The sequence below is a fragment of the Dicentrarchus labrax genome, unplaced genomic scaffold (assembly GCF_905237075.1).
Source record: "Dicentrarchus labrax unplaced genomic scaffold, dlabrax2021, whole genome shotgun sequence".
NCBI classification, from domain to species: Eukaryota; Metazoa; Chordata; class Actinopteri; family Moronidae; genus Dicentrarchus; species Dicentrarchus labrax.
Genome location: NW_026136712.1, coordinates 3,636,160 through 3,660,977, shown reverse-complemented (window position 1 = coordinate 3,660,977; position 24,818 = coordinate 3,636,160). Strand labels below are relative to the sequence as shown.

The 24,818-nt window shown below is 42.0% G+C and overlaps 1 protein-coding gene across 1 annotated transcript in view; it reads left to right on the top strand.

Moving 5' to 3' along the window:
* Nucleotides 1–24,345, top strand: part of LOC127372860 (caskin-2-like) — a 57,172-nt gene extending 32,827 nt beyond the window's left edge. Inside the window, 17 exon segments of the mRNA XM_051416735.1 lie at nt 1,579–1,712; nt 4,536–4,644; nt 4,979–5,087; nt 5,264–5,358; nt 7,605–7,722; nt 9,616–9,744; nt 10,441–10,527; nt 11,698–11,819; nt 12,132–12,213; nt 15,995–16,068; nt 16,175–16,285; nt 17,275–17,376; nt 17,607–17,745; nt 18,148–19,805; nt 19,807–20,380; nt 20,512–20,749; nt 21,819–24,345. Of these exon segments, the coding sequence (XP_051272695.1) occupies nt 1,579–1,712; nt 4,536–4,644; nt 4,979–5,087; nt 5,264–5,358; nt 7,605–7,722; nt 9,616–9,744; nt 10,441–10,527; nt 11,698–11,819; nt 12,132–12,213; nt 15,995–16,068; nt 16,175–16,285; nt 17,275–17,376; nt 17,607–17,745; nt 18,148–19,805; nt 19,807–20,380; nt 20,512–20,749; nt 21,819–21,915 (3,978 nt within the window). The 3' untranslated portion in view covers nt 21,916–24,345.
* Nucleotides 24,346–24,818: the final 473 nt, after the last annotated feature.

Sequence of the window (24,818 nt, the reverse complement as noted above, 5' to 3'; positions counted from 1 at the left end):
TGGTAAAGTGGAAAATGAAAAGTAATGTTGTACACAACATTTTCAAGTAATAAGTCAAAGAATATTATGTTAATATATATTTTAATAGTTGTTGTGTACTCAGATTTATTCTTTTTATTATGACTCTGCTTCCTTGGCTGAAAGCTTTATATTTTTTGGGTTGTCCATCTGTCTGTCCCATCCTCGTGAACACAATATCTCAGGAATGCCTTGAGGGAATTTCCTCCAATTTGGCACTGTGACCTCGCAAAACCCACTTTTGGCCATAACTCAAGAATTGGTGACCATAGTTCATAATTGGTTGGAGAAAGAATTGGTGACACTTGAGTCAAAGGTCACTATGACCTCAACCGTCATCTGAATTACGTCACTGCAGACGAAGTATTTGAGTTTGCCTTGCTAGTGGTGATTCTGTCAGTCGGTGAGTTTAACCTACAGCTCACAGAGAGGCGTTGCATCAAAAATGGCAGGAAAAAACAAAAGCACCGCATTTTGTATAGCTGTATCTGCCGAAATTTTTTGTTTATTGGCCTTGTGAGTGCAGACATCGACCAATTAATTGGCCTATCTATAGAAATGATTACTCTATTAAAAAATAAAACATTAAGCTTTGGGGAAAAAGAGCACAGCCCTATATTCTATTACGGATGTGCTTCATCACCGAGGCCGATGTGATGCGCAGCTCGACACATTGCCAACGATCAGATTCAGTGCAATACGATACGGTACGATGTGGATGTGATGTAAAAGAATTGCATCCGATTGAAAAAGCTGACCTAATGGTGGCCCTGTTTAGAAAAGTCAGAGGATTACCAAAGTTTTTAGGATTCAAATTTCATGGCAATCCATCCAATAGTTGTTGAGAAATTTTGCCCAAGAGACGCTTTGATATGCTTTATTAATCTCCTCATTCTAATCCAATTATCTGCATGTGAAAACACCCCATTTGGCCCTTTTCGCCCTTTTTTAGATGGGGAAGGCCTATGTCAAACATGAACCATGGCTTACATGAAGTGACCCAGCTATATTAAGCTTGTTTGAGCGAAAGGAAAATAGGCTTCAGTGGCTCTTTCAGGACACACGCACACTGTAACGTTAAAGGGATTGCACGTTGCACTGTGTTTTACTGTTTCTCTGTCACGTCACCGGATAAGCCTGGCTGTGAGATGTATAGCTGGCCCAGTAATTCAGAATTAGACACACACACACTCCCTATGGCTGTTAAATGTTTTCTCTTCTGGTCCGAGTTTGCAGTTTAGCTGTGAAAGAATAGAAGGCTTTGGGCTGTTTTTGTGACATGCAGACTTTGTGAGTGAGAGTGTGAGAGAGGGGCTGTGGTATCTTTAGACAGCTGCTGAGTTGTGGATAAGCCTCTATGTACTAGCTTGACCCTATATATAAGTTACCATATATATATATTATTTCAATCCATATTTTCGCCACACAACCTCAGCTAGCTTGGCTTTGCATATATATCGAAGTATAGCTGATGCCTTAATTCTTGCCCTGATTCTGCCACTCTTCTGTTCTCAAAACCCACACTTCATCTTCATCCTGCTGTCTTTGATTTCTCTTTAGGTGGCTCAGTTGCTGTTGAGCAGTAACATGGTGGCAGTGCTGTTAGAAGGGGAAGGAGGGCAGGACAGCCTCGACTCGCCATCTACCACCCCCCTCCACCTGGCAGCCAGGAATGGACACAAAGACATCATCAAGTAAGATCACAGCGGGGAGCAGTGTGGAAATGTACTGTAATAGAATTCCATCACATATCTATTTCTGCCCTTTCATCTTTGCAGCAGCTTCTGTCTGCTTTAACCACAGCTACTGCTGCTGCTACAGGAATGACACATACCACTACTGCTACTACTGCTACTACTGCTACTACTGTTATCGCTGCTACCACTGGTCCTACATCGACTAATACTAGGATTACTGTTGCTACTACAGCTGCTAACTACTGCTTGTGTATCACTGCTGATACCTCGACTTCTGCTAATGCTTTTGCCAATACTGCTATTTCTACTACTACAACTACTACTGTTACCACTGCTGCTGCTACTACTACTATATTACTGCTGCCACAATCTCTACTACTAATGATAACACTACGACAGCTGCTATTGGTAACACTATAACTACTGTTGCTACCACTACCATGGCTATTATTTCTATGGTTACTGCTACAGCTTCTACTACTGCTACTGCTACTGCTATTATTACTGGTGCTACTGTAACTACTTCTACAACTACTGCTGCTACTGCTAATACTGCTGCTAATAATGCCACTTCAACCACCACTACTACTTGTACTATTACAACAGTTTTTAGTACTACTACTCTCTCTACTGGGGCTGTCAGTGCTACTTCCTACTATTGCTGCTACTTTACTACTACTACCAAAACTACTCACTACTGGTGCTACTACTGGTACAATTACTGCAGTACCACTACTACTACTACTACCATTAGTGCTGCTATTATTACTCCACTGCACAGTACTGGTAATACACAGAATACCATATTGTGCCAGTCCTTAATTCACAGCTGCAGGTGCTAAATATATCCCCTTAGGTTGTTCCAGAAAGTAAAACCAGTAAGTGATATTTAATACCAGTGACTTCACACTTTTTATGTCAGCATATCTGTGTAAATATGTACGTACTTAGCCAAGCAACTCCACCCTGCCTCTCAGACATGCTGCTAACGATTTCCATCCTAAATGATCAGATCTCTTTTGCAATACCCTCCCATCCTCCTCTCTCCTCCCGAGCTGCAGAGTTGAAAAGCAGAGATGGAGGAGAAAAGGCAAGCTTTCAACACAAATAGGAGTTTTAAAGAATCCACTGCATTTAGCACACAAGTTTGTTCAGAGTTTACTCAGCAGAATTCAGCTGTGATCGCTCACTAAGGGATTTATCTCTCTTCAGAGACTGCCATACTTATACAGCAGACGTCTTATAGTACCTACTTTTTGTATAGCTGGAGAAGCTTTTGAGGTCTGCTTAAAACTGCAGCTGCAAATATTTGCACACAGACAACCAGAAGAAAGGATTTTGGCCCAGGAAAGATTTTTGGTGTGGATTTACTGTCGTATATGTATACACTTTGGGAAAAATAACAGTAATGATTATACATTGAATACAATTCTCAAGAATTCTGTGATTGGTATAATTCATAATTAAATTTGATCCTCAGAACCATAGTTTACCCCATGTGTGGACATGCATTGCAGTTTGTATATATTTTGTATATGTAGAGAATATGAGAGTAAACCAGCTGCTTATCTTCAGGACAGAGATGGAGAAGTTTAAGCTTTATGGCTGTTTTCAGACATTCATAGTTCTCAAGGTTTAATAGGAAGACTAAAACTGTTGCTGCTGAGTAAAGGAAAAAGGCATCAGCCACAATGGGTTTGCTTCAGGCTCCTTTTTCAACATACTGCATGGTTTAATATTTATCCTATCTGTCCAACCCTTCTGCTGTGTCCTACATAAGCTGGACCTTGCTATAGACTACCCACTCATAAAAGTACAGCTTGCATGTGAAGTTAAAAGATTATGACAAAAAGTTGTAATTTTATGAGAGAAAAGTTATTTTTTATTAAATTTCTATTTATTTTGTTTATTTTACGTGTCAGATATGAGGAGGGTTTTGCCCATAAAATTATTTTCACAATTGTCTCGTAAGATAAAGAATTGAATGATACAATTTCAAATGCAACTGTAAAATTACAAATTTGAGCAAAATATTACAAATTTATATATTTTATATATATACTATACTATAGTATATATAAACTATAGTAAAAGACATTCAAAATATGATTTTCTGTCTTAACAGTTTTACTGCACAACAATTGAAGACCGTTTTTGAGCTTGCTGAAAGGTTGCCTGTAAAGTATCTGTCCTGCTCAGTCCTTTACAGATGTAAATGTTCCCTGCTGTAGTTGTACAGCCTGTAATTAAAGCTTTAGAATACTGCAGATTGTCTGTTTTAGTTTAACCCGTTCTTGTTTGACAGAAAGGAAACATACGGTGTATGTGTGTATTATTATCCAGCGGACACACTGGTGGCAAGAATGTGCTTGGAGTGGGTTAACGCTAAGAAAACACCATGCACATGAATCCAGCTAATATCCTACAGCAATGCTTCAGTGTTGTTTACTTCTTCAAAATCTGACTCAACCTTCACACAGCGAGCTTAGGACCTCCTCCTCCTCCTCCTCCTGCACCGCTCTCTGGATACGACGCCATCAGCATTCCTACAGAACCAGAGAAATATTGGTTAACTTGTGTGTGTGTGTGTGTGTGTGTGTGTGTGTGTGTGTGTGTGTGTGTGTGTGTGTGTGTGTGTGTGTGTCTGTGTGTGTGTGTGTCTCTGTGTGTGTGTGTCTCTGTGTGTGTGTGTGTGGGTGGATGAGTGGGGGGTATATGGCTTAATGAGATGTTGCAGATGTCTGTAACAGTTGAATGGATGAATCTTTTTCTGAGTGTCGCCTGAGGCTTTACATCAGTGTTTCTGCTTTGATTTCCTAGGTTGCTGCTCAAAGCCGGCATTGACATCAACAGAGCCACCAAAGCAGGGACGTCTCTGCACGAGGCTGCCCTCTATGGCAAAACCGAAGTTGTGAGGCTGCTGCTTGATGTAAGCAAAGACGATATAACTACAATTTCACTGCAGCTGAAATGGGATTTTGAAGGCTCATATATTTGTAGTGAAGGTGTAGATAGAAAAACTGTGTAAAGTTAACACAACTTCACACTACAATTCCAGTGTTATTCTTTAATAGAGGAGGGGGGCATTTATGGGAGGGTTTGTTTAAAAAGTCTTATCTCACCCGAAGTAATCCCACAGTGTGTGTGTGTGTGTGTGTGTGTGTGTGTGTGTGTGTGTGTGTGTGTGTGTGTGTGTGTGTGTGTGTGTGTGTGTGTGTGTGTGTGTGTGTGTGTGTGTGCCGTGTGTGTGTGTGTGTATCTAGGCGGGCATCAATGTGAACATGCGCAACACGTACAACCAGACAGCTTTGGACATCGTCAACCAGTTCACCACCTCCACAGCCAGCCGGGAAATCAAACAGCTGCTGAGAGGTTGATATCTCTTAGAAAAACATTTTTTGATAGTTCATTGATGCTCTTATGAAATGTGGATATTTGGTTGAGACTAGGGTGGGGAAAACAGTGGGGGAGAGATTGGTAAATCCCAAAGAGAGATCAGTAAAAGGAGCCTCCTGATGATGTGTCTGTATCTATCTGTCTCTTTGCAGAGGCATCAAGCTCTCTCCAGGTCAGAGCGGTGAAGGACTATTGGAACCTCCACGACCCCACAGCTCTTAATCTCCGGGCTGGAGAACTTATTATGGTACTTGTTTCTGTCTGTTTACTAGCCATCTATTACAGTGAGTCATTGGTTCACTCAGCAGTACTCTTGTTATTGCTTGTGGCTCCAATACCAACTTTTCTTTTTACCCTTTGTTAGCTTTGTTTGCAGTGGTTTGTTTATATATTGGCATTTTCAAAATTAATCTTATGGTATTGGTTTTTGTTTGCTGGAAATTAGTGGTCCAGGTGCATGAGTTCTGTAGCCACCGTAGTTTCTCCTACTCTCTAGGAAGACTGAGCTGTATTCAAATGGCTGCAATCTGCAATTTTACCGCTAGATGCCACTAAATCCTACACACTTAAAATAAAACAATAGATGTTTTGGTGACTAGGCTCTCATTCATTTGTCCCTGACACCAAATTCACACCAGACCCATAAGTGCTATTCAAACAGCCATCCATTCAAACCACACAGAGACAGTGACCTCCACTATTACATCATCGCTCTGATGTCCTGTCAGCAGAACAGCTAGACTGGGCTACTGAAAAGAGTGACTGGTAAACCTGTCTTGTATTAGGAATTCAATGGACAATAATATTTAGTAGGTAGGCTCCATGGGTTATATACAGGAAGAAAACAGCATTGTTTTTATTCATTTAATCATTAATTTTATTCCCCACATCCACTGTATTAAAATAGGATAGCTTGCAGTAAAGCTGGAGGGCAGTGTCAGAGGTCCTGATTTACATGTGATCATTACACAGTCCTCTAACTAGTTATACAGCTCCTGTCATTAATTCATTACATGTATCTGTATCCCATCATCAGTAGTGATCTCATAATCATCACTGTCACACATTGAAAGAGACTTTACAAATGATAAAGGATAAATTAAAATATTATGAACACACATGAAATGTAAATAAAGATAATTATAAAAGTAATTAATCAAAAGCATTTTACAGATCACTATGAAACCAGACAAACAATAAAGGATAATTCTTTTATTATTAGATTCCACCTCCACCTCATCATATCACCCTCTGATCACACTACAAAACTGTATGTACCTCTGGTCTGAAGTATGTGTGAAGTTCATACATCCTCACTAAACATTCATCTTTTATAAATCACAGGCTATGTGTGGGAAATGAAGTATTCATGGTTTTATCGGAGTATGCATTGTTTGAACATCTGGCCCCTGAAGTGTGAAGTTCTCAGGAATTGTTGTTTCTACATTCAAGTCACACACATTCATACCTTTGGGAGTTGGTGTGGATTGATACTTTAGTAAAAATAGTAGTTCATCTGTTCAGCGAGATGGCTGAAACACCCCAGGAACACCTCAAAAAACGTTTCTGGTTCAGATTAAGAAATCTCATTTAACATAAGATATTCTCCTTTAGTTTCCCAAGTGAAGGCTTGGTTACTGGAATTCCTGTAATACTGGTCATATCCAGGTGTACCATGATATATTTCCATAGAACAGAGCTCCTGCAAAATTGATTGAACTGAACTTCATGTTATACCTGCTGGCAGCTGTTTCACTCTGCCTTGTCATTGGCAGGGGAACCACAGGCAGTGTAAGGATTATATGATAAAGACTTCTGTGAGTAAAGTCTTGTTGTTAGGATTTGTGTGGGATGTTGCAGGGTAATTTAGTGTACCCTGAGCGGGAGACCACAGTAGATAAACAGGCACAAACTTGCTTCTGTCACTCTCTCATTACCAGCTTGTTTGCTCTTTCCCCCTCACACACTGTTTGCACTAATTCATGTGTGTGCACATTTGCGTGTGTTTATGCACTTACTTCTGCGTATTTTGATATCTTTATACAAGTCCATGTGACATCACAGACTCCTGTATGGACTCGTATGCTGTTGTGTGGTATCCTGACAGACGGCAGAGGTGTTTGTTTTTGTCCTCTCCGGGCATTTTGTTAACACTCACAATGAATAGACTGTGTATTTCCAGCTCATTGGCTCTCTAATTATGGTCTTAAAAGCATGCCTGGAGGAGTCACACACGACATGCTTACTTAGAGTTGATCTACAGTTGACAAGGCAGAATGTTTGGAAAGCGACCCCTACAAAGTTCCAAATGTTCCACTTTTTTTATATTTAGCTTTAATCAAACCTCAGTCTTCACATCATTGAATCATTTGTTAGTGATTGTTTACTTTCCGCCGTCTAGTCTAATGTGATTGTGAATCGTTGCGAGGCTAATGCTGTTTGCAGTGACACAAACATTGCAGCTGAAGCGTGCCCATGATTTCTTGGTGTCAGGTCCTGGAGCAGCACTCAGACGGCCGCTGGAAAGGTCACATCCATGACACCCAGCGGGGGACGGACCGGGTGGGCTTCTTCCCCCCTTCAGTGGTGGAGGTCCTCAGCAGACGAGCAGGTAGGCAAACGAGCACACCTCTGCATAAACTCAAAGACACTCGGTGGTGAAAAGTACAGCACTGAGGTACTTTACTTGAATATTTTAAACTTTACTTGATATTGAATATTTTCTCTTCTTGCCACTTTCATGCCTACCTTGTAGAATGAAACATTGTACTTTTTACTCCATACTTTAAGTTACACTTATAGTCAGTAGTAGTACTTTGCAGATTAAGATTTTACCTACAATTCTTATAATGATATAAATATAAAATTTGAAAACGATGTGAAAATAAATCAGTGGATGGAATTTGTTCAACAGTAAATGCTGCTTATGTGTTCATGAATGCAGTCAGTAATAATAATAATGTAATGCAGTATATGATAATTTAACACTCTGAAAGGGGCCGCTCAGCATAATTAGCAAATTTACTTTTTAAATAGTTCTGTACTTTTACATAAAATGTTGAATGCACCGTTTTACTTTATTTATGTATGGCCACTTTTTATAAGGTACATTTTGAAAACTTCTTCCACTACTGAAGACACTCTAAAGCCTGTGCATTATAAGCATATTTAAACATACCTGGCGACTTAATGTTCACTTTAACTTAACCGTCCTGTCCGCGTCAACCAGGCAAATGGGTCCCTAAAGACAGCAGATTCAATAAAAATGAATTGTTTTTGGTAATTTAACTATTTGCTCTTTTTTTTTTAAGAATTTACACCAGTACACTATCAATATTCCCAAGTAGCGTTAAATCAAATGACCAACAACCATGTTATTGCAGCATAGGAGTACTGGTTGTCATACACAGTGAAAGAGGGTGGTATGTGGGAGTGGCGGGTCCAGCAAGAATAAATGTTTACTGTATCATTCTCAGACCGATTAGACCTCATACTCTGGGGGCTTGAGCTGACAGAGGGTTGTTAAAAGGGCCAACCTAACCCAGGGCCATGGTTATATCTGGGCTAAGAATATATCTCGACACTTGTACTTCAGCAGGATCTGTCATGTTGGCATGCATGATCACTGGAGGGTTCAGCATACATGTAAATCATGGGATTTAATCCCTGTGAATAAAAGGAATATGATCCCTATACTTGTTTTGCAGCTGTAAAGCCATTGACATTTAACAGTGAGACAAGCGCAGTGAGGAGTCCAATAACAGCAACAGACACAGACGCACACACACCAAGCTAAAACACTTCATTTCTAGGTCCTCAACAAGCCAGGCAGCACACACACATACACACACAAACGTAGATACTCAGAGACACACATTAATAGGATTACTATGGCCAGATTGCAAAGTGTCAGCTCAGTGCTAAAGCCCTCACAGTCTACGCTGGGATATTGTGTACTGTGTGTCTGTGTGTCTGTGTGTGTGTGTGTGTGTGTGTGTGTGTGTGTGTGTGTGTGTGTGTGTGTGTGTGTGTGTGTCTGCTCATGCTTGAGCGAGAAGAGACAAGAGAACGAGAGTTTGACTTTAAGTCGGTGACAGGCTCTTTGCTTATGAGGCAAACTCAGCGTGTGTGTGTGTGTGCTTGAGCTCTGTGATAATGTCAATGGTGTCAGCAACCATGGACCAACAACACACAAAGGAAAAGTAAGCCCTCTCAGCGTCGCTGGTGATCTTACACTCCCATTCAGCAGCCTCTTACGTAACACCAGAAGGGATTTACAGTGAATTTGCCCTTTTTCAGCTGTTGTCCCATATACTCAATGAACATGAATAATGATAATGTTCATAATGTGATCACAAGACTTCAAAAGGTAGTTTTTGTTGCAGTCTTACTGTTCCCATACCTGTGCATGCAGTTCAAACTGACACACACATGCATGTACATGAACTGATTTCCCTCACTCATGCATGCCAGCCTCAACCCAAACCTGTCTCCATGACCCTAGGGGGCACCCTCTCCCGCCAAGCCTCAATGCCTTGCAAACGACAGCACTTTGCATCCAGAGCTCCTCCCTCAAGCCACGGCCTCGGCCCTCAGAATGACGACTCATATACCCTTGGCTATGATCCCACAGGTACATACACACACTCACCAACTTCCTCCCATCTGTTTGGTTTTTGTTTACCACCTTCATGACTTCCTAGGTAAGGATGGATTACTGAACAGGCCTACTGGGCCCAGATACCCAGGCAGGGTCAGGGGGCACCTGGGCCAGGGCCTCTGTTTGAATTGACTGGTTTCTTGTTGGAACATCAATCAAATACAAAAAGATGCAAAACAACTCTAAAGAGAGAGAAATACAACAACACAAACAGAACAAGCTCAAAGAAAGGCAAAACAACCAATAAGAGATATAAAGCGACCACAGAGACACAAAATAAGACACATAGTAAGAACACAAAAAGACACAAAATGACTAGAAAAACAAACAAAAAAGCCACAAAGAGAAGAAACAACAACCACAAAAACAAACCAAACAACCGCTAAGAGACACAAAACAACCACAAATAACACAGTCGCATTGTTGTTATTGTAATTTTCTGTCTCGTTGGGGGCCTTTTACATCTCTGTGCCCAGGGGCCTGTTGTCTCCTCCTCCTCCGTCCATGTTCCCAGGTTTCCCATTTCCCTCCCAAACAGCACCCTGATCCCAGTCTCCTCTCGATCAGTCCTCTGGTGCTCAGTGTCAGCTCAATAGGTCCTCTCCCAGCTACAGTGTGTTGGGTGTATACAGTGAGTCTGTGCCTAAAGTGTGTGTGTGTGTTTGTTAGGTGCTCCACCTGACAGTCAGCTCTCAGCCCCAGCTAATCCTGCTAGCCCCACTCAGGACATTTGGGTCCTCAGGAGCTCTCCCACTGGTAAGGGTGTGTGGTCCCAAACCCCTGCCCCCATCGACCCTGTGTGAACTTATAGACCAGATCCCATCCCAGCCATTCTGATAAACTGTGCAGCTTTAAGGAAGCTTATTCCCATATATATCCCTTTATATTTCAAAGTCTTCACCTTACCATTCCAGCCTGCAAATCCCATGCACCCCCACTGCCACCCACAATAATCCAGTAACCCCAAACATATTTGTCTTGCAGCGGGATATAATGGTAAGTGAGAAGCACTCCTTCAGAGCCTCTTCTTTGACTCCTGTGTTCCTCCTGACTGGTGTCCCAGGTTTTTTGCAGCTTGCTGGTGCAACTTCCTCCATCCTAAAAAACCTGCACGGCAGAAAACTGAAAAGCAATGATCTTACCAAGTCATTTCATCTAGTTGTTGTTATTGTTGTTGTAAATTTTTAGTGTTTTTCATATGTAGAGAGATAATGCCATTAATTCTTCCTTTTCATTCCTGAAATTATTAAACATTTTAAAGAATCATTTTTATATTTTGACATCGCACTCTTTTCGAGAGTTAGATGAGAGGATTGGTGTCAGTCTCATGTCTGTGTGTTAAATGGAGCCAGAGCCGGCAGGTGATTACCCTAGCTTAGCATAAAAGTTCACTAATTAACAAGTTGTATCTTGTTTAAACTGTAGACTAACACAAATGTAAATATGGCATTTTCCAGTTTTAGGGAGAGTTGCATGTTGAAACTTTTAGCTGGGATATGAATAAACTTAATCAGGAAATAGTTGTGCAATCTAATTTCAGTCAATGTATTGGTTGAACAAAGGTTATACAGTTAGGGAGCTTTTGACTTGTTGATAGGCCTATTATTTTAACTTGGACAGAGGTGTTTCTCCTGTTCCCAGTCTTAATGCTAAGCTAAGCGCTTAGTGTATTTCCTAATTGTCAGACTAATCCTTTAAGGGTGAATAGGACTTGCAAATGACTTGTTATTAAAATTGTATTTTGTTTTTTGCAGTGCAGTCTGACCACATACCTTTACCTACAAATTACACCCTACAAACTTGCTTTCTTTCCTGATTTCGTAACTCTCAGATTCTCTCAGAAGTCTCATTTTACACTGTAATCTCCCTCTCTCTGCTTTCTGTTTCTCTTTTTTCCCTTTTTGTTTCTCTTTGTTTGTCTCTCAGGTGACAGGAACAGTGTTGGCAGTGCTGGCAGTGTGGGCAGCAGCCGCAGCGCTGGTAGCGGCCAGAGCTCAGAGAGTAGCCACAAACAGAATGGGACTCGTCACAATACTGAAACTGGCAAGGTTAGATCTGCTTAGAAAGAGCAATGACATTACATGCAAATTGTATGTAGGATCATTACAAATCTTGATTTGTAAAAACTTTACCAAGTCTTCCGATGCAGTTTATAAAGTACCTATTTGAGATATCTTAAAACATGCCGGAATACAGCAGCTTTCTGCTCACACACATTGCCATTCTATCTTTCTTGTTTCATTTTAATACAAGGTTATCTGAGTTGCTATGGTGGATATTGTCTGCAGTGCATCTCAGTAATTCAAGACATTCAGAGGTGTTCTTCAGTGCGTACTTATTCGTGTTTTTTTTGTGTGCAGCTGGGTCCCTCTGCTGGTGAATCAGGAGACCATCTCCACATTGCAGTAGCAGACCACAGCAAACAGGCAGACGGAACCACAGGTTAGTCAGGGAATAGAACATTGTACGTCTTCTTCCTGGGTTTAATAATATTACTGTTAATTCTAATAGTAAGTGTTCTCTTCATGTCTGCTGCTTCCTATAAAAAACAATCTGAGATTTTGAGTAAAAAGTTGAGAAAGTCATAATATTATGAGAATAAAGTCAATATCACAATAAAATGCTGCTTTGAGAACAACTTAGGTTATATGTTATGATCACTCAGCATTATAATTCTGCGACAGGTGCCTGTTAGCCATGTTGGCAACTGTCTTATCACATCCATTGAAAAGCTCAGGAAAGCAGCTTTGAGCTGCACATTTACAAAGGTCTGGAAGGCATTGGTTGGTTTACTTTCCCACCTCCTCAGATAAAGTGCAGCACACAGCCACAGACACTCCCTCAGTAGCTTCTGGCTCTTCCCTTTCATATCATCAGAGTCATGAAGCTTTAATCCTGTTCTGATGCCACAAGCTTGGCTTTTGATCTCTGCAGTCTTTGACACAGCTGTCTGAAAAAAACACCCTCCCTGCTGTGCTTTAGCTGCAAAACATGTCCAGTTATGTACATTACGTAATTTATTTTATATATCTTAAAATATATGCTCAGAAGATGCTTTGTTATCAATTCTGGTCATCTGGTCACATCCCTCATTTGACACATAAAAGGTGACCGACTGCTTTCACCTGTTTTCTCATCTGTTGACAAAGCACTCAAATCTCTTGAAATAATAGCACTTAAATTTTAATTTTTAATTTTTAACATAATGCCCTTATCTGGTAAATGTTTGACTTGATATACAGGATGAATACAGGTTTTTCTTTTAAATATTTTACTTTATTTTGAAAAAGTATTACAGACTTTTTAGTATTGTTAAGTTAAGTGTTGAAGATTTCTTTGTCTTTTTTAAGTATTACACATTTTTTATTGAATGTTTTGACTTTTTATCATATATGTTTAACTTTATTCTCAAAGTATTACAGATTTTCTCATTATATTATGACTTTTTCTAAATATTCCAAGATATTTCTATTAACTTTTTCCTTTAAATATTTTTACTTAAATTTTGGATGTTTTGTCCTAAGCCAAGTCCTAATAATCTGTCATACTTGTCATTTTTATTTTGGGGTATTCAAATGTTTTTGCCCAGTCTTGAAATCCAAGCCAGAGAGCAAACCTAACTAAAATCACATTATTTGCCAGGTATATAGCTTTGTAAACAGCATCAAAGCCCTAGATACCACTACTGTAACACTGTAAACATGGTTGTACCTACTTATACCAGAGGAATGCGATTAAAGATAAACGTAGCATTAGTGCTTTTGTTCTGCAGATTGAGCTGTTATTGCGGTCTGTCTGAAAGGAAATGAGATGGAAGGAGGGAGAAAAGACTTGCCTCACCTCACCACAAAAACCAATAAAACCACAATCTACTCTCAACCACACAGCCCATAAAAGCACCCGATCAGCTCTCTAAGGAAACACTAAAGGCAGGAATGATGTGTCTTTGTGCATGCACGCCATTAGATCTGACCGACAGGTGCAGAAATATCATAGGAAAGTGCAGCTATTCTCTGGACCTAAGCTTTCTCTACTGGGGAGGCTCTTTAAAAAGGTCAAAGAGTGACATGTTAGTAGAAGCAGAGGATCTCTGTTGACCTCAGGCTGAATAGGAAGCAGGGTTAAAGTGAAGAAAAGAGAAATGAGGAATGGGAGGGAGGGGTCAGAGGGAGGAGACAGGAACAGAGAGAGCAAAACATATTTGTTAAATGAAGGAGAAAGACGAGGAGGGGGAACAGATCAGTTGGCTTGAAGTAATGTCCGCTCTGCATGAAGGATAGGCAGAAGGAAGGATGAAGTGCCAAACATCAGGTGGTCTGCCGCTCTCGTTCCTCCTGAAGGGTAAGAAGTCATGTATGGATTTGATGTTTTGTCTCGGATCAAGCATTTATTCATATTTTAGGTCATATCTGTCGCTAGGTTCGGTTGTTAAATGTGACCAGAGGAATCTACTCACCTTTATTTATTGAGATTGTGATGTGGAGGTAGTGAGACATATAAATAAAGCCAGAGAAAATGCTCCTGATTGATACTGTTCAATCAAATAATTCTTCGCTCCTGTTATTGGGGTGCAGAGAATAAACAAGACCATCAAACAATCTCTCTAATTTGGTTCTCTCAATCTAAAAGTCAATGGAGTTTTGACTGTTGCCCTGAGGCCAAATACCTTTCTATTAGGCTGTCTTTCTCTCTAGGGAGAGCAGGGCCCCTGACCGTCAACACAGAAGAGAAATATAGTGCTAAAAAAAACAGCCAAGGAAATACAGAAAGAAAAGCAGCACAGAAGCGGAATGTGTCGGGGCTAAAAAAAACCCTGAGGTTCTTTGCTAAACTCTCAGATTAACCGACAAACACTGCCTAGCATAGCATAGTCATACCTGACTGGTTTGTTACACAGAACCATCTGTGACATCCTCGCTGGAAACAAAAAATATATTCAAAAATACTTATCAAAGTCTATTATGGGCAAACTTCAACCAATCAGAACAACCAAATCAAAAATATGCAAAAATACATCTTATTTTTACACTTAGACACAACTTTGTGAGCCCTAGACATGTTGGTTGTGTATCTAGTGAACAAAACTCCTCACGCACAGCTAGTAACAGTCAGATGCTGGTGGTTTGCAGGGCTTTCTAGGTAAAGATCAAAATGAACAACCACACAGAACTTTGGACAGAAACAGGCTAACTGTGTTTCCTCCCTGCTTCTAGTCTTTATGCTAAGCTAAGCTTCCTGGCTCAAATTTTGTATTTAATGTATAGACATGAGAGTATTAATCTTCCCATGTAACAGAAAGAAAGCAAATAAGTGTAAACCACAAATGATGACTTATGTCTTTAATCAAGCACCTTGGGCTAAAAATATCCATTGGCTTTCAAATGTCTCCTCTAAGTGTACAAAAGATCAGATTATCTGACAGACCTCCAGTCATATCCAGCCATGCAAAGTAGGTTTCAGTATTGTATTAAGGTGGAGGCAGAAATCTCAAAGAAAGATATCTCTAACTGGACTAATAAAACCAAAATGTGCATGGCAAGATACCACTAAAAAGTTACCGTTTTATTGATTATAATTTGGGTGAACTGACCCTTAAAAAAACCTTTTTTTGTTATCATTTGATCTTGACCTCTTTGACCTTGCTTGTCTATCTCTTCCACCACTTGCTCCAACTTCAAGTGTATGCATGTTTAGAAAGGTGCTTTATGGATAAGGGTTATTGCAAACTGATAGTTAAAAGGTAGATGAATCCTGTCAGGAAGGATGACAGAAAGAGCATAAAGAAAGCGAGGGAGCGATCAAAAGCGCTGGCCTCGGGCGAAAGAGAGGCGACGATGGAGAAAATGGGAGGAAAGGTGCATTCCTCAGAGATCTGTGGTAATGTGTCACGACTGAAAGAGAGATGAGTCACGAGTGTGTTCAGTGGGTTTTCAGATCAGGTAGATAACACACCTTTACTCACCTGGAGTGAGAGCCAACAACAACCCCCCTCACCCAGACAGCTGCACGGGGGACACTGATTCAACATGACTGAACTCACTGAGATTAACGTACATTATATTAGTAACTAATCACTTGTTTATTTTCAGCATTGTTTTACATACAGCTTTGATTCACTTACCAGGAGCTTGTTACTGTTGAGTCTTTGTGCTGTCTTTGTCTCAGAGTAAGGCAGGTGGAGGTTGTCGTCCTGTACAATTGATCGGCTGTGTGTGTTTTTTAGGTGGTTCCCGTCGTCAGGTCAACGGCACTCCTCAGAAAGGCTTCATGAGACCAGAACATCTTATGGAGGGCAAGGTGAGATGAGTACTGTGAGTGTGAGTGAGTGTGTGTGTGTGTGTGTGCGTGCGTGCGTGCGTGTGAGAGAAAAGCCTCATACAGTAAACACCCCCCCCTCTGTTAGGACTCTGAGGCCATCTACCAGTGGTTGTGTGAGTTCCAGTTGGAGCAGTACACATCCAACTTCATCACCGCAGGGTATGATGTACCCACCATCAGCAGGATGACCCCTGAGGTATGTGTGTATGCGTCTGTGTGTTGCAATTAGCATTTCTATAATATATATTTTATTTATAATACATTTAAACAAAATATGTAAGATAGAGGCTACTGAGTGATGGTTTTGGTTTCTGTAAGTATTTTTTACCAGGATATCACAACTCATTTTCATATATTTATTGTATTTAAAGATTTGTCAGTAAATAAAATCTGAATTGAGAAACACATGTACTAATCTGACAGCACATGTGCAGCACAGACACATTTGCAAATACAGAAATGCTGCAAGTTGTAGGGAACAATGGAAATTTCCAGAGAACCCTAAAACAATCTCATTGCATAGTTCTGATATTATTGACAGTAAAATACACCTACAGTAGCAATAAGCTTTTACTCAAGTTTTCTTCAGTTGCTGTGTGTTGAGCACTCTCAGCTATCACACTCCTCTCTGTTGCCCTTTTCTTTCCAACTTCTAGCTCCATAGTTTTTTTATGACTGTATTGGCAACAATCTGGTGATACGTTACGTATCATGATACAGGGTTATGATTCAATAAATTGCGATTTAAAAAAAAAAAAATTTAGGAAATCTTTCATAGTATAAATAACACACATCAAATCGGACTTTTATTTATCACAGTCCCTGTAACCTCCAACATCATAGCCCTCAGTTTACAGCACTGCTATCACAAAACAAAATATCGTCATACTCAAATGTATTGATATTTTCTTGCAGTTTCTTACGTGTGCTGCATTTTCTTGTCAGTTTTAATTTACTAAGGAGAAACTGACCTGAAAATGTGGCATCTTTGTGATGTGTTAGCATATGATCCAGTATGCAGCAAAGGAGGCTCACCAGGAACACTGAGTGCTGTGTTGTAATGGTTAAAATTAAACTGAGTTGGCATGACTATCCTTAATACATGTGAATCGTCAATATTTGAATGATGAAGTCTCCTCTCTTGCCGTTGATTCACTGGCTGCTTACATGTGTTTTGCTCTTCAGGACCTGACAGCCATCGGAGTGACCAAACCAGGCCACCGAAAGAAGATCTCAATGGAGATTAGCAAGCTGAGCATCCCAGAGTGGCTGCCTGACTACATTCCTGTGAGAAAACCCCTCTGATGTCCCACTCGCATGTTGTAACATTGATGAAATGCAGTTACTTCTCTTGGCTTTCTTGCAATACCACTAGTATCTAACTGGGTGTGCCATCACGGTCACACAATTAAAACTGCTACTTGTAATTAGATAAGCATCCAAATGATTATGACTCATGAATTATGTGAATTCTTTGACTCATTGCCCCTGTCCTGTCTGTGTTTGTTGCTGCTCAGTCGGACCTGGGGGAGTGGTTGAGTGTGATTGGACTGCCTCAATACCAGAAGAGATTGTGTGACAATGGCTACGACTCCATCACTATTGTCAAAGACATCACCTGGGAGGACCTGCAGGAGATAGGCATCACCAAACTGGGTGAGGAATGACACCAGATTTCTTTGAAATTCGATGTAGAGTTGGTGCTCTCTTCCCTTTTTGACAGTTTACTCTTCACCCTCATGCACTGTATACAAGATATCTAGTTATGCTTGACAATAGGCACAGATGGTTGGATATGTGTGTCAGATGATGATTTTAATGGTTGCATCACAAGGTGTAAAACATGTTTGAAAAATATGGTGAGGAAGACCCTTATATGTAGTTGAAAGCTCCAGAAAAAGCAAGCGAGTAAAGATTTTTTTTGTTTAACTACTGTTTTCGAGGTCATGAAGGAACATTCACATTCATTCATTCGCCCACAGAGGGCGCTGTTCTGCATAAGTCTACTGCTGCGTGTACTTCGGTCAGGAGATTGTAACGATGCTATCTCTATTTCAGGCCATCAGAAGAAGCTAATGTTAGCAGTGAAAAGACTCTGTGACCTGCAGCGCTCTCGTAACCATGCCGACAGAGCTGGAGGTGGGACTCTCCGGCGGAAGCCCCCCGCCGCCCTGGAGCTTGTGGCTATCGAACACACGCCAACACACAACGTGCATGCTCACACTCGCTCTGACATTCCTTCTGACGACTGCTGCCCCTCCCCACGCACCCCCAAGACCCTCCTCTCCTTCCAGGACAGCGAGTTGAGCGCTGAGCTGCAGAGCGCCATGATGGGCAGGGCAGGAGGAGCTGCCGAGGCGTTTGGCATCAGGGGCGTAACACCTGTGACAGCCATGTCAGTCAGTCAGGAGAGCATTAGCATGAGATCGCGGGGATCAGGGAACTCTGGGAATTCTGGAAATTCAAATTCGGGATATTCTCATGACCCCCAAGCCGCGCCATCTTCGACCAGGACTTCCAGCCGGTCAGAGGAGAGTCTGGGGAGTGGTGTGGCTGAGGAGGCCAAGCGTGGAGGGAGCAGTCCTGGAGGCAGAGGTAGACAGAGACCCACAGACATGTGGGAGCCGCAGAGTCGGTCTGCTACCCCCAACAAACTCCCCTTCTCCCCCCTAACACCTCCGCTAACCCCCAGCAAGATGCCTCGCTTTGCTCACCCAGCTGTCCCACCCAAGGCCAAACACATGCAGCAGTCCCCTAACCGCCTCTATCAGCCTCAGCACCACCCGCCCTCCTCCCCTTCCTCTCCATCCCCACAGCCTTCCCCCACACAGAAGGCCTTTAGTTACCTCAACGCCCAGGCAGGAGGGGTCAACGGGGCTCCATGGGGGCTCTCCAAGCCTCTGCCTGGTGCGGTCCCTCTGCTGGGACCCCGGCCGGGACAGGGCCCAGCTGTTGAAGCCCAAAAGGGCCTGCACAAGAAGCGTGCCCAAAGCCTGACTCGCTACGCTCTGTCCGACGGTGAACCGGATGAAGACGATGACCTCACTCCCTCCTGCACCTCTTCTTCCTCCATGGCCATGCCCTCTTACGCCACCCTGTCGCGCAGGCCGGGACGCGGGCACACAAGCGCCACAGGGGCCCAACGCCACATCAACCGCAGCCACTCGTTTGCTGTGCGGTCACGACGCAAGGGCCCGCCCCCACCACCTCCCAAAAGGATGAGCTCGGTGAGTGGCAGCCCAGTACGCCAGCCGGGAAACGGAAAAGTGGTGGAGCCAGAGGTGAAGGGAGGGGTGGAGACAGAGAGCACAGGCAGTGTGAGGAGCATCACAGCCAGACTAGAGGGAAGCAGCAGCAGCAGCAGTCCATCCAGGAGGATCGATATACCACCAACTCACATCCATGTTTCACCTGTTTTCAGCCCCGTTTCCTCCCCGATTCCACATGGGATGAGTCCTCACATCATCGTACAGCATTCCAAACCCGTCCCTGCTCTGGGCCTGGCGGGCTTGAGGAGGACAGGAAGCGAGAGGACAGAAGTGGACACTGACAGACAGAGAGGTGGAGGCGCAGAAGGAACTCTTGAGGAGAAAGCAAGGAAAAATGAAAGAACATCAGAGAGCGTTACTGCATCTCCAAAGCACAGCGCCGACCACCTCCCTTTCGCTGAGGAGGGCAACCTCACTATCAAACAGCGGCCCAGGATAGCAGTTGTCCCCCCGAACGGACACTGAAGACAAGGCTCCTCCAGAGGGTCCAGTCCAGACCCCGAACAGCCTGGAGCTCCCAGAGTTCAACCTGAAAGAGTCTGACACAGTGAAAAGACGGCACAAACCCAAAGAGTCGTCGACACCTGAGGAGGCTACCAACCCCAACAGAGACGACAGCCTCCACACACGTAATGACATCAGCACGGTGAGCGACGATGAATCTCAGCGACCGGGGAATGTGTTCCAGAGAGTAGGCTCCATGGGAAAAGGCCCGAAGCCTCTGGTGTCCTCGAAACCCTGCAGTCCTCTCAAACAACCCCCTCACAGCAAACCAACAACCCCCCAGAAAACAATGTCTTCAGGTCAAGCCAGTGCACAAACAGCCATTCCTAAACTAACCAGCGTACAGATTCACACAGTCTCCCCAAAGCTTGGTGGCAGCATACACACACAGACATGTTTACCCAGCCCCCAACCTGTCAAACACCCACAGACGTCCAAGCCAGAGAGTCCACAGAAAACTGCTGGTTTGTCTGTACCAAGACTCCCTCAGCCCGGCATGGCCTCGGCATCAACAGCAGGTAACGCTGACCAAAAAACTAATTTTGTGACAATATCTGCATCATTAATGAATAATGTTTTAGCCAAAACTGCTTCAAGATGTTTTAGTTTCTTTTGGATGATGGATGAATCCACACTTCTTGTCCCCCAGGAGCCAACCTCACTGCGGTCCAGAGTGTCGCATTTGCTGCTCCATCCTCTCCGGCTCTTTCCCCTTCACACCCCACCTCGGCACCACTGTGTCAGGCAGGGAAAGTGGGGACACCCCTGGTTGGCATAGCCGGTCTGGAGGTGTTGGCTCAGAAGAGGCTGGAGCAAACCAGTACGTCACTGGAGGCTGCTCTCAAAGTGGTGGAGAACAAACTGGCGCAGGGCAGCAGCGTGGACGGGTAAGGATTACTGATGTAACACGAGTGTACGGTTGTGTGAGCTACAAAATTTCCTTTCACACTTAATATACAATATATGGAAGAGGTATTACATCTCTTCATGTAGCTCATTATAAACAAAACAAAACATTGCAGGTCGGTTTCAACAAAACCAACCGTCAGATGGACTGACTGCTTGTCAGACTTTTTTGTCGCGATGTTCATGTACCCTCGTCTCAGCACTGTAACACTGTACTTAATGCAGTTAGTATGTTATCATAACTGAATAGAGCTGCAACCATTAGTTGTTTAGTTATCAACTATTAAAACCATCACCAATATTTAATTGTTTAATTAAAAATGTCCAAATTCTCTGATTTCAGCTTCTCCAATGTGAATATTTAGTCATCTTTGACAGTAAACTGAATATCTTTGGGTTATTATTTTATCATTTTTCACAATCTGACATGTTATGGACCAAATAACTAATGAATCAATCAAGAAAATGGTCATCAGATTAATCAGTAATGACAATAATAGTTAGTTGCAGATCTATAATTGATTCCTTAGTCCCGCCCCTTTTTGGACTGTGTGTCAATATCAGTCGGAACCTCGGTGAACTCTCTCCTTTCCTTTACTGTAAAAGATAAAAGTGACACATCTTAAGTTAGGTAATGTTACCAATACACTGGCTAACTGACAATTGGTTGAATTAGCTAGGTAGCAAGCGTTTTGCTAACATTAGCTGTCAGATGTAGCTAATGATAATGTACATTAGCTAGTTAGTTTACTAGCATTTTGCTAACATTAGCTAACTTTTATCTCTTAACCATCATCAGAGTTTGGTTGTCTTTTCAACATAGACAGTCTACAGGAGCTCAACTGTTACTGGAGCCCAGAGCCAAAAGGGACAGGACTTACGAAGCGTCCATTAGTATCATTGGTAACAGCAGTGTTTACCCTACTATTTCATGTCCAAATGGCTGCTGTGAAAAAGTTCTACTGAAGGAAAAAAACAAAGCACTACATGACTTGTTTGTGACTCCATACTGTCTGGTTAGGCCTGTAACACCGTCTGTCTGTTTCCCAGTGGCAGCAGCACAGTGAAGGCAGCAGGAAACATTCTGGATGACATCGGCAACATGTTTGATGACCTGGCTGACCAGCTGGACGCTATGTTGGAGTGACATCCTGAAACTCACATGGACAGAGTTCCTCTCTTAAGACAGCGACAGACAAAAAAAAATGGAGAGAAGCCAGCGAACAGGAGAGATGAACCTTTGATGTTGGTGAGAACAGAGACAGCGGAGGGCTCGGCACCTCCTCTGGACTCTGGATGACTCAGTAAGTGCACATTGGAGGATTTCCTGCACAACTTTTCCTCAATATTGCCCAGTTTATCAACGCGAGCACTTCGCCTTAGGACACACACCTGGGAATGTTATTGGAGCAACAAACAGCAGCTGCCAGATGTCTCTGTGTGTGTTCAGCATATTATCACTAAAGGGAATGAGGGTCCATTTTGTTCATGTTACCTGTAAATGTATAGACAAGTCTATGGTGGCACTGTGTATGTGTGTAGTCAGATATCTTTATACTGAGTATATTTATACTTCTATATGTTTGTTTTTTAACAAATGGAGTTCTTATTGACTGGTTGAATCATTCTAGTGTATATTAGCATTACTGTGTTATATATTTTGCTGCTTATTGTCTAAAACGTGGGGAAAATATTGTTTATTGTATTAAAAGCAGCATATTCCATATGTACTGTATGTACTAGATCTGATTTTACATGTTTTTACCAAAGTCTTTTATCCTCTTCAGGAGGCACATTAAGGGGTAACATCCTTTCTTTAAAGCATTATTGAGCTCAGACCACCTCCCACTCACAGTTTGGAAGGTTTTACAGCTCGCCTCAGGGTGCTATGAAGTGAATTTACTGTAAGGGTTTTTTTTCCAAAGAATGGGAGATGCTTTTGAACATTTCAACCGTGGTCTATTACAAAGCATTTCAAGTAAGGTCCTTCTGAAAGATCCTAGTTCATTATTTCAAAGTGACTGAACACTGTAAGAGAGTAGACTGTATAGAGGAGTCTCTGACAGTGAAGAGTCTGGAGTCTGCCACTGGAACAATTAAAGATGTTTAGATGTTTAATTAGAATCAATTAATAGAACATTTTGAAAATGCTTTTGTAAATCTATGAATTACAATAACATTTAAACAACACATTCTAAAAGTAAAAGTAAAACCCAGCATGTGCCTCCTCTCTGAAACATCGAGGTCTGTGGCTGCACTAATTGCGTGCTGCTCCTTGATGATTGGCTCATGGGTTCCCAAGCTCGGTTCGCAGTGTGTGCAGTGTGTGCAGTGTGTATGCTGGAGCCCTCAGTTTTAACATTTCCATTGTGTGATTGCTTGCATTTAAAGACATGTGAGCAGTGTGTCCCCTAAAAGGAGCTGTGATTGGCTACACTTCTGCCAACATATACCAGCTGGCCAGTCAGAGATCCAGCTGTTGGTTGGACTCGCTGCTTACATGTCTTTAATTAAAAGAGTCATCTTTAAACTGATGCAATCATTCAATTAAAATTGTAACTGTTGTATTTACTTAATATTATTGGTCATTAAGAGACAGAATTAGAGAAAATAGAATTATTAATTGTCTTTTTATTTTATAAGTTTTACAAAGCATCAGTTAAATTATTCCGGCGCACTCCAGACTCCGTAGAGCAACAGGGACCTCCAGCTAATTTTGGGGTTAACTGTGGCTTTGTCCCTTTTTTTACATAATTGAATAATAACTTTTTACTGTTGGAATGAATGAATGAATTTGAATGAATTTGCCAACAGTTTCATTCCGTCTCTGAATATGTGATCGGCAAACCCAGCGTCTTCCACGTGCACAAGTTGGATCGATAAACCGAGTTAACAGGAGAGTTATTCAGGATCATCAGTGTTACAGCCGGTTTCTGTTTCAAAGGGACTGTAAGTTGAGTTTACAGTTAAGGAACTGTTGTTTTCTTATTGTCCCTCAACTTGTCCCCAAAACTCTGAATTTGTTACATTTTACTTCTTCACTTTCATTTCTATCCTTTTTTTTTTTTTAAGTTATTTTTTTGGCCTTTTATTGCCTTTATTTGATAGATACAGCTGAAGATAGACAGGAAAGGGGAGTAGAGAGAAGGGATGACACGCAGCAAAGGGCCGCAGGCTGGACCCGAACCCGGGCCGCTGCAGCAAGGACTCAGCCCCGGCACATGGGTCCCCAGCTCCACCCACCGAGCCAACCGGGCGCCCTTTCATTTCTATCCTTCTTTACACACCTTATAGAGTATTCACTGCACAAAAAGATGCTTTTATTTTTACTGTCATTAACCCATGCCAAGCACTAACTGTGTGGTTGAATGTTTGTGAGCCATCTTCTTGTTTTTGAGGCCAGTAAAGAAAAGCCATCTTTCAACCAACATCTGTCCTCACAAATGCACTCGGATTTTTTTTAAACAGCACTCAAAGTTCTTCCCAAAGTTTTGCAGGGAGGAGATTATGGTTCACTGTTACAAAATCAGGGTGTTGGCATGTTTTTTAGATTTAGATGTGTACACCATTTTGACATTGACAAACTGAGTTTTAGCACTATTGGTTCCTCTGTTCTATTCTGATGGTTGTCTGTTACTTTTTATTAATATTTCAACTGAATTCTGTATCATCCTGAAAATCATTAAAAGGAGAATTTGTACTGAGGAAAGCAAAGGTGGGTTTTTAATGTGGTCAAATGGAAAGACATGATTGAGTGCAAGTTTTTGGCCTGCCTGGCTTTCCATCCATTTCCTCTGAAGCTTTATGAATCTGCAGATGCAAGAGGAAAGATTGGAGGAAAATAAAAAGAAGAAGACTTTACAACTTACTTAATTTCATTTGATCCAAATGTTATATTTGTCAAGCTCAATACATTGTACAGCACAGAGCCAACATCAGTACAGCTGCTTACTTTCACATGATAAACGTCTCAAGTGTAGTCGATACTCGGACCAAACGGTGCATCTTTAAATTCCTGCAAGCAGAATCAACGCAACTTAGCGAGGAGCT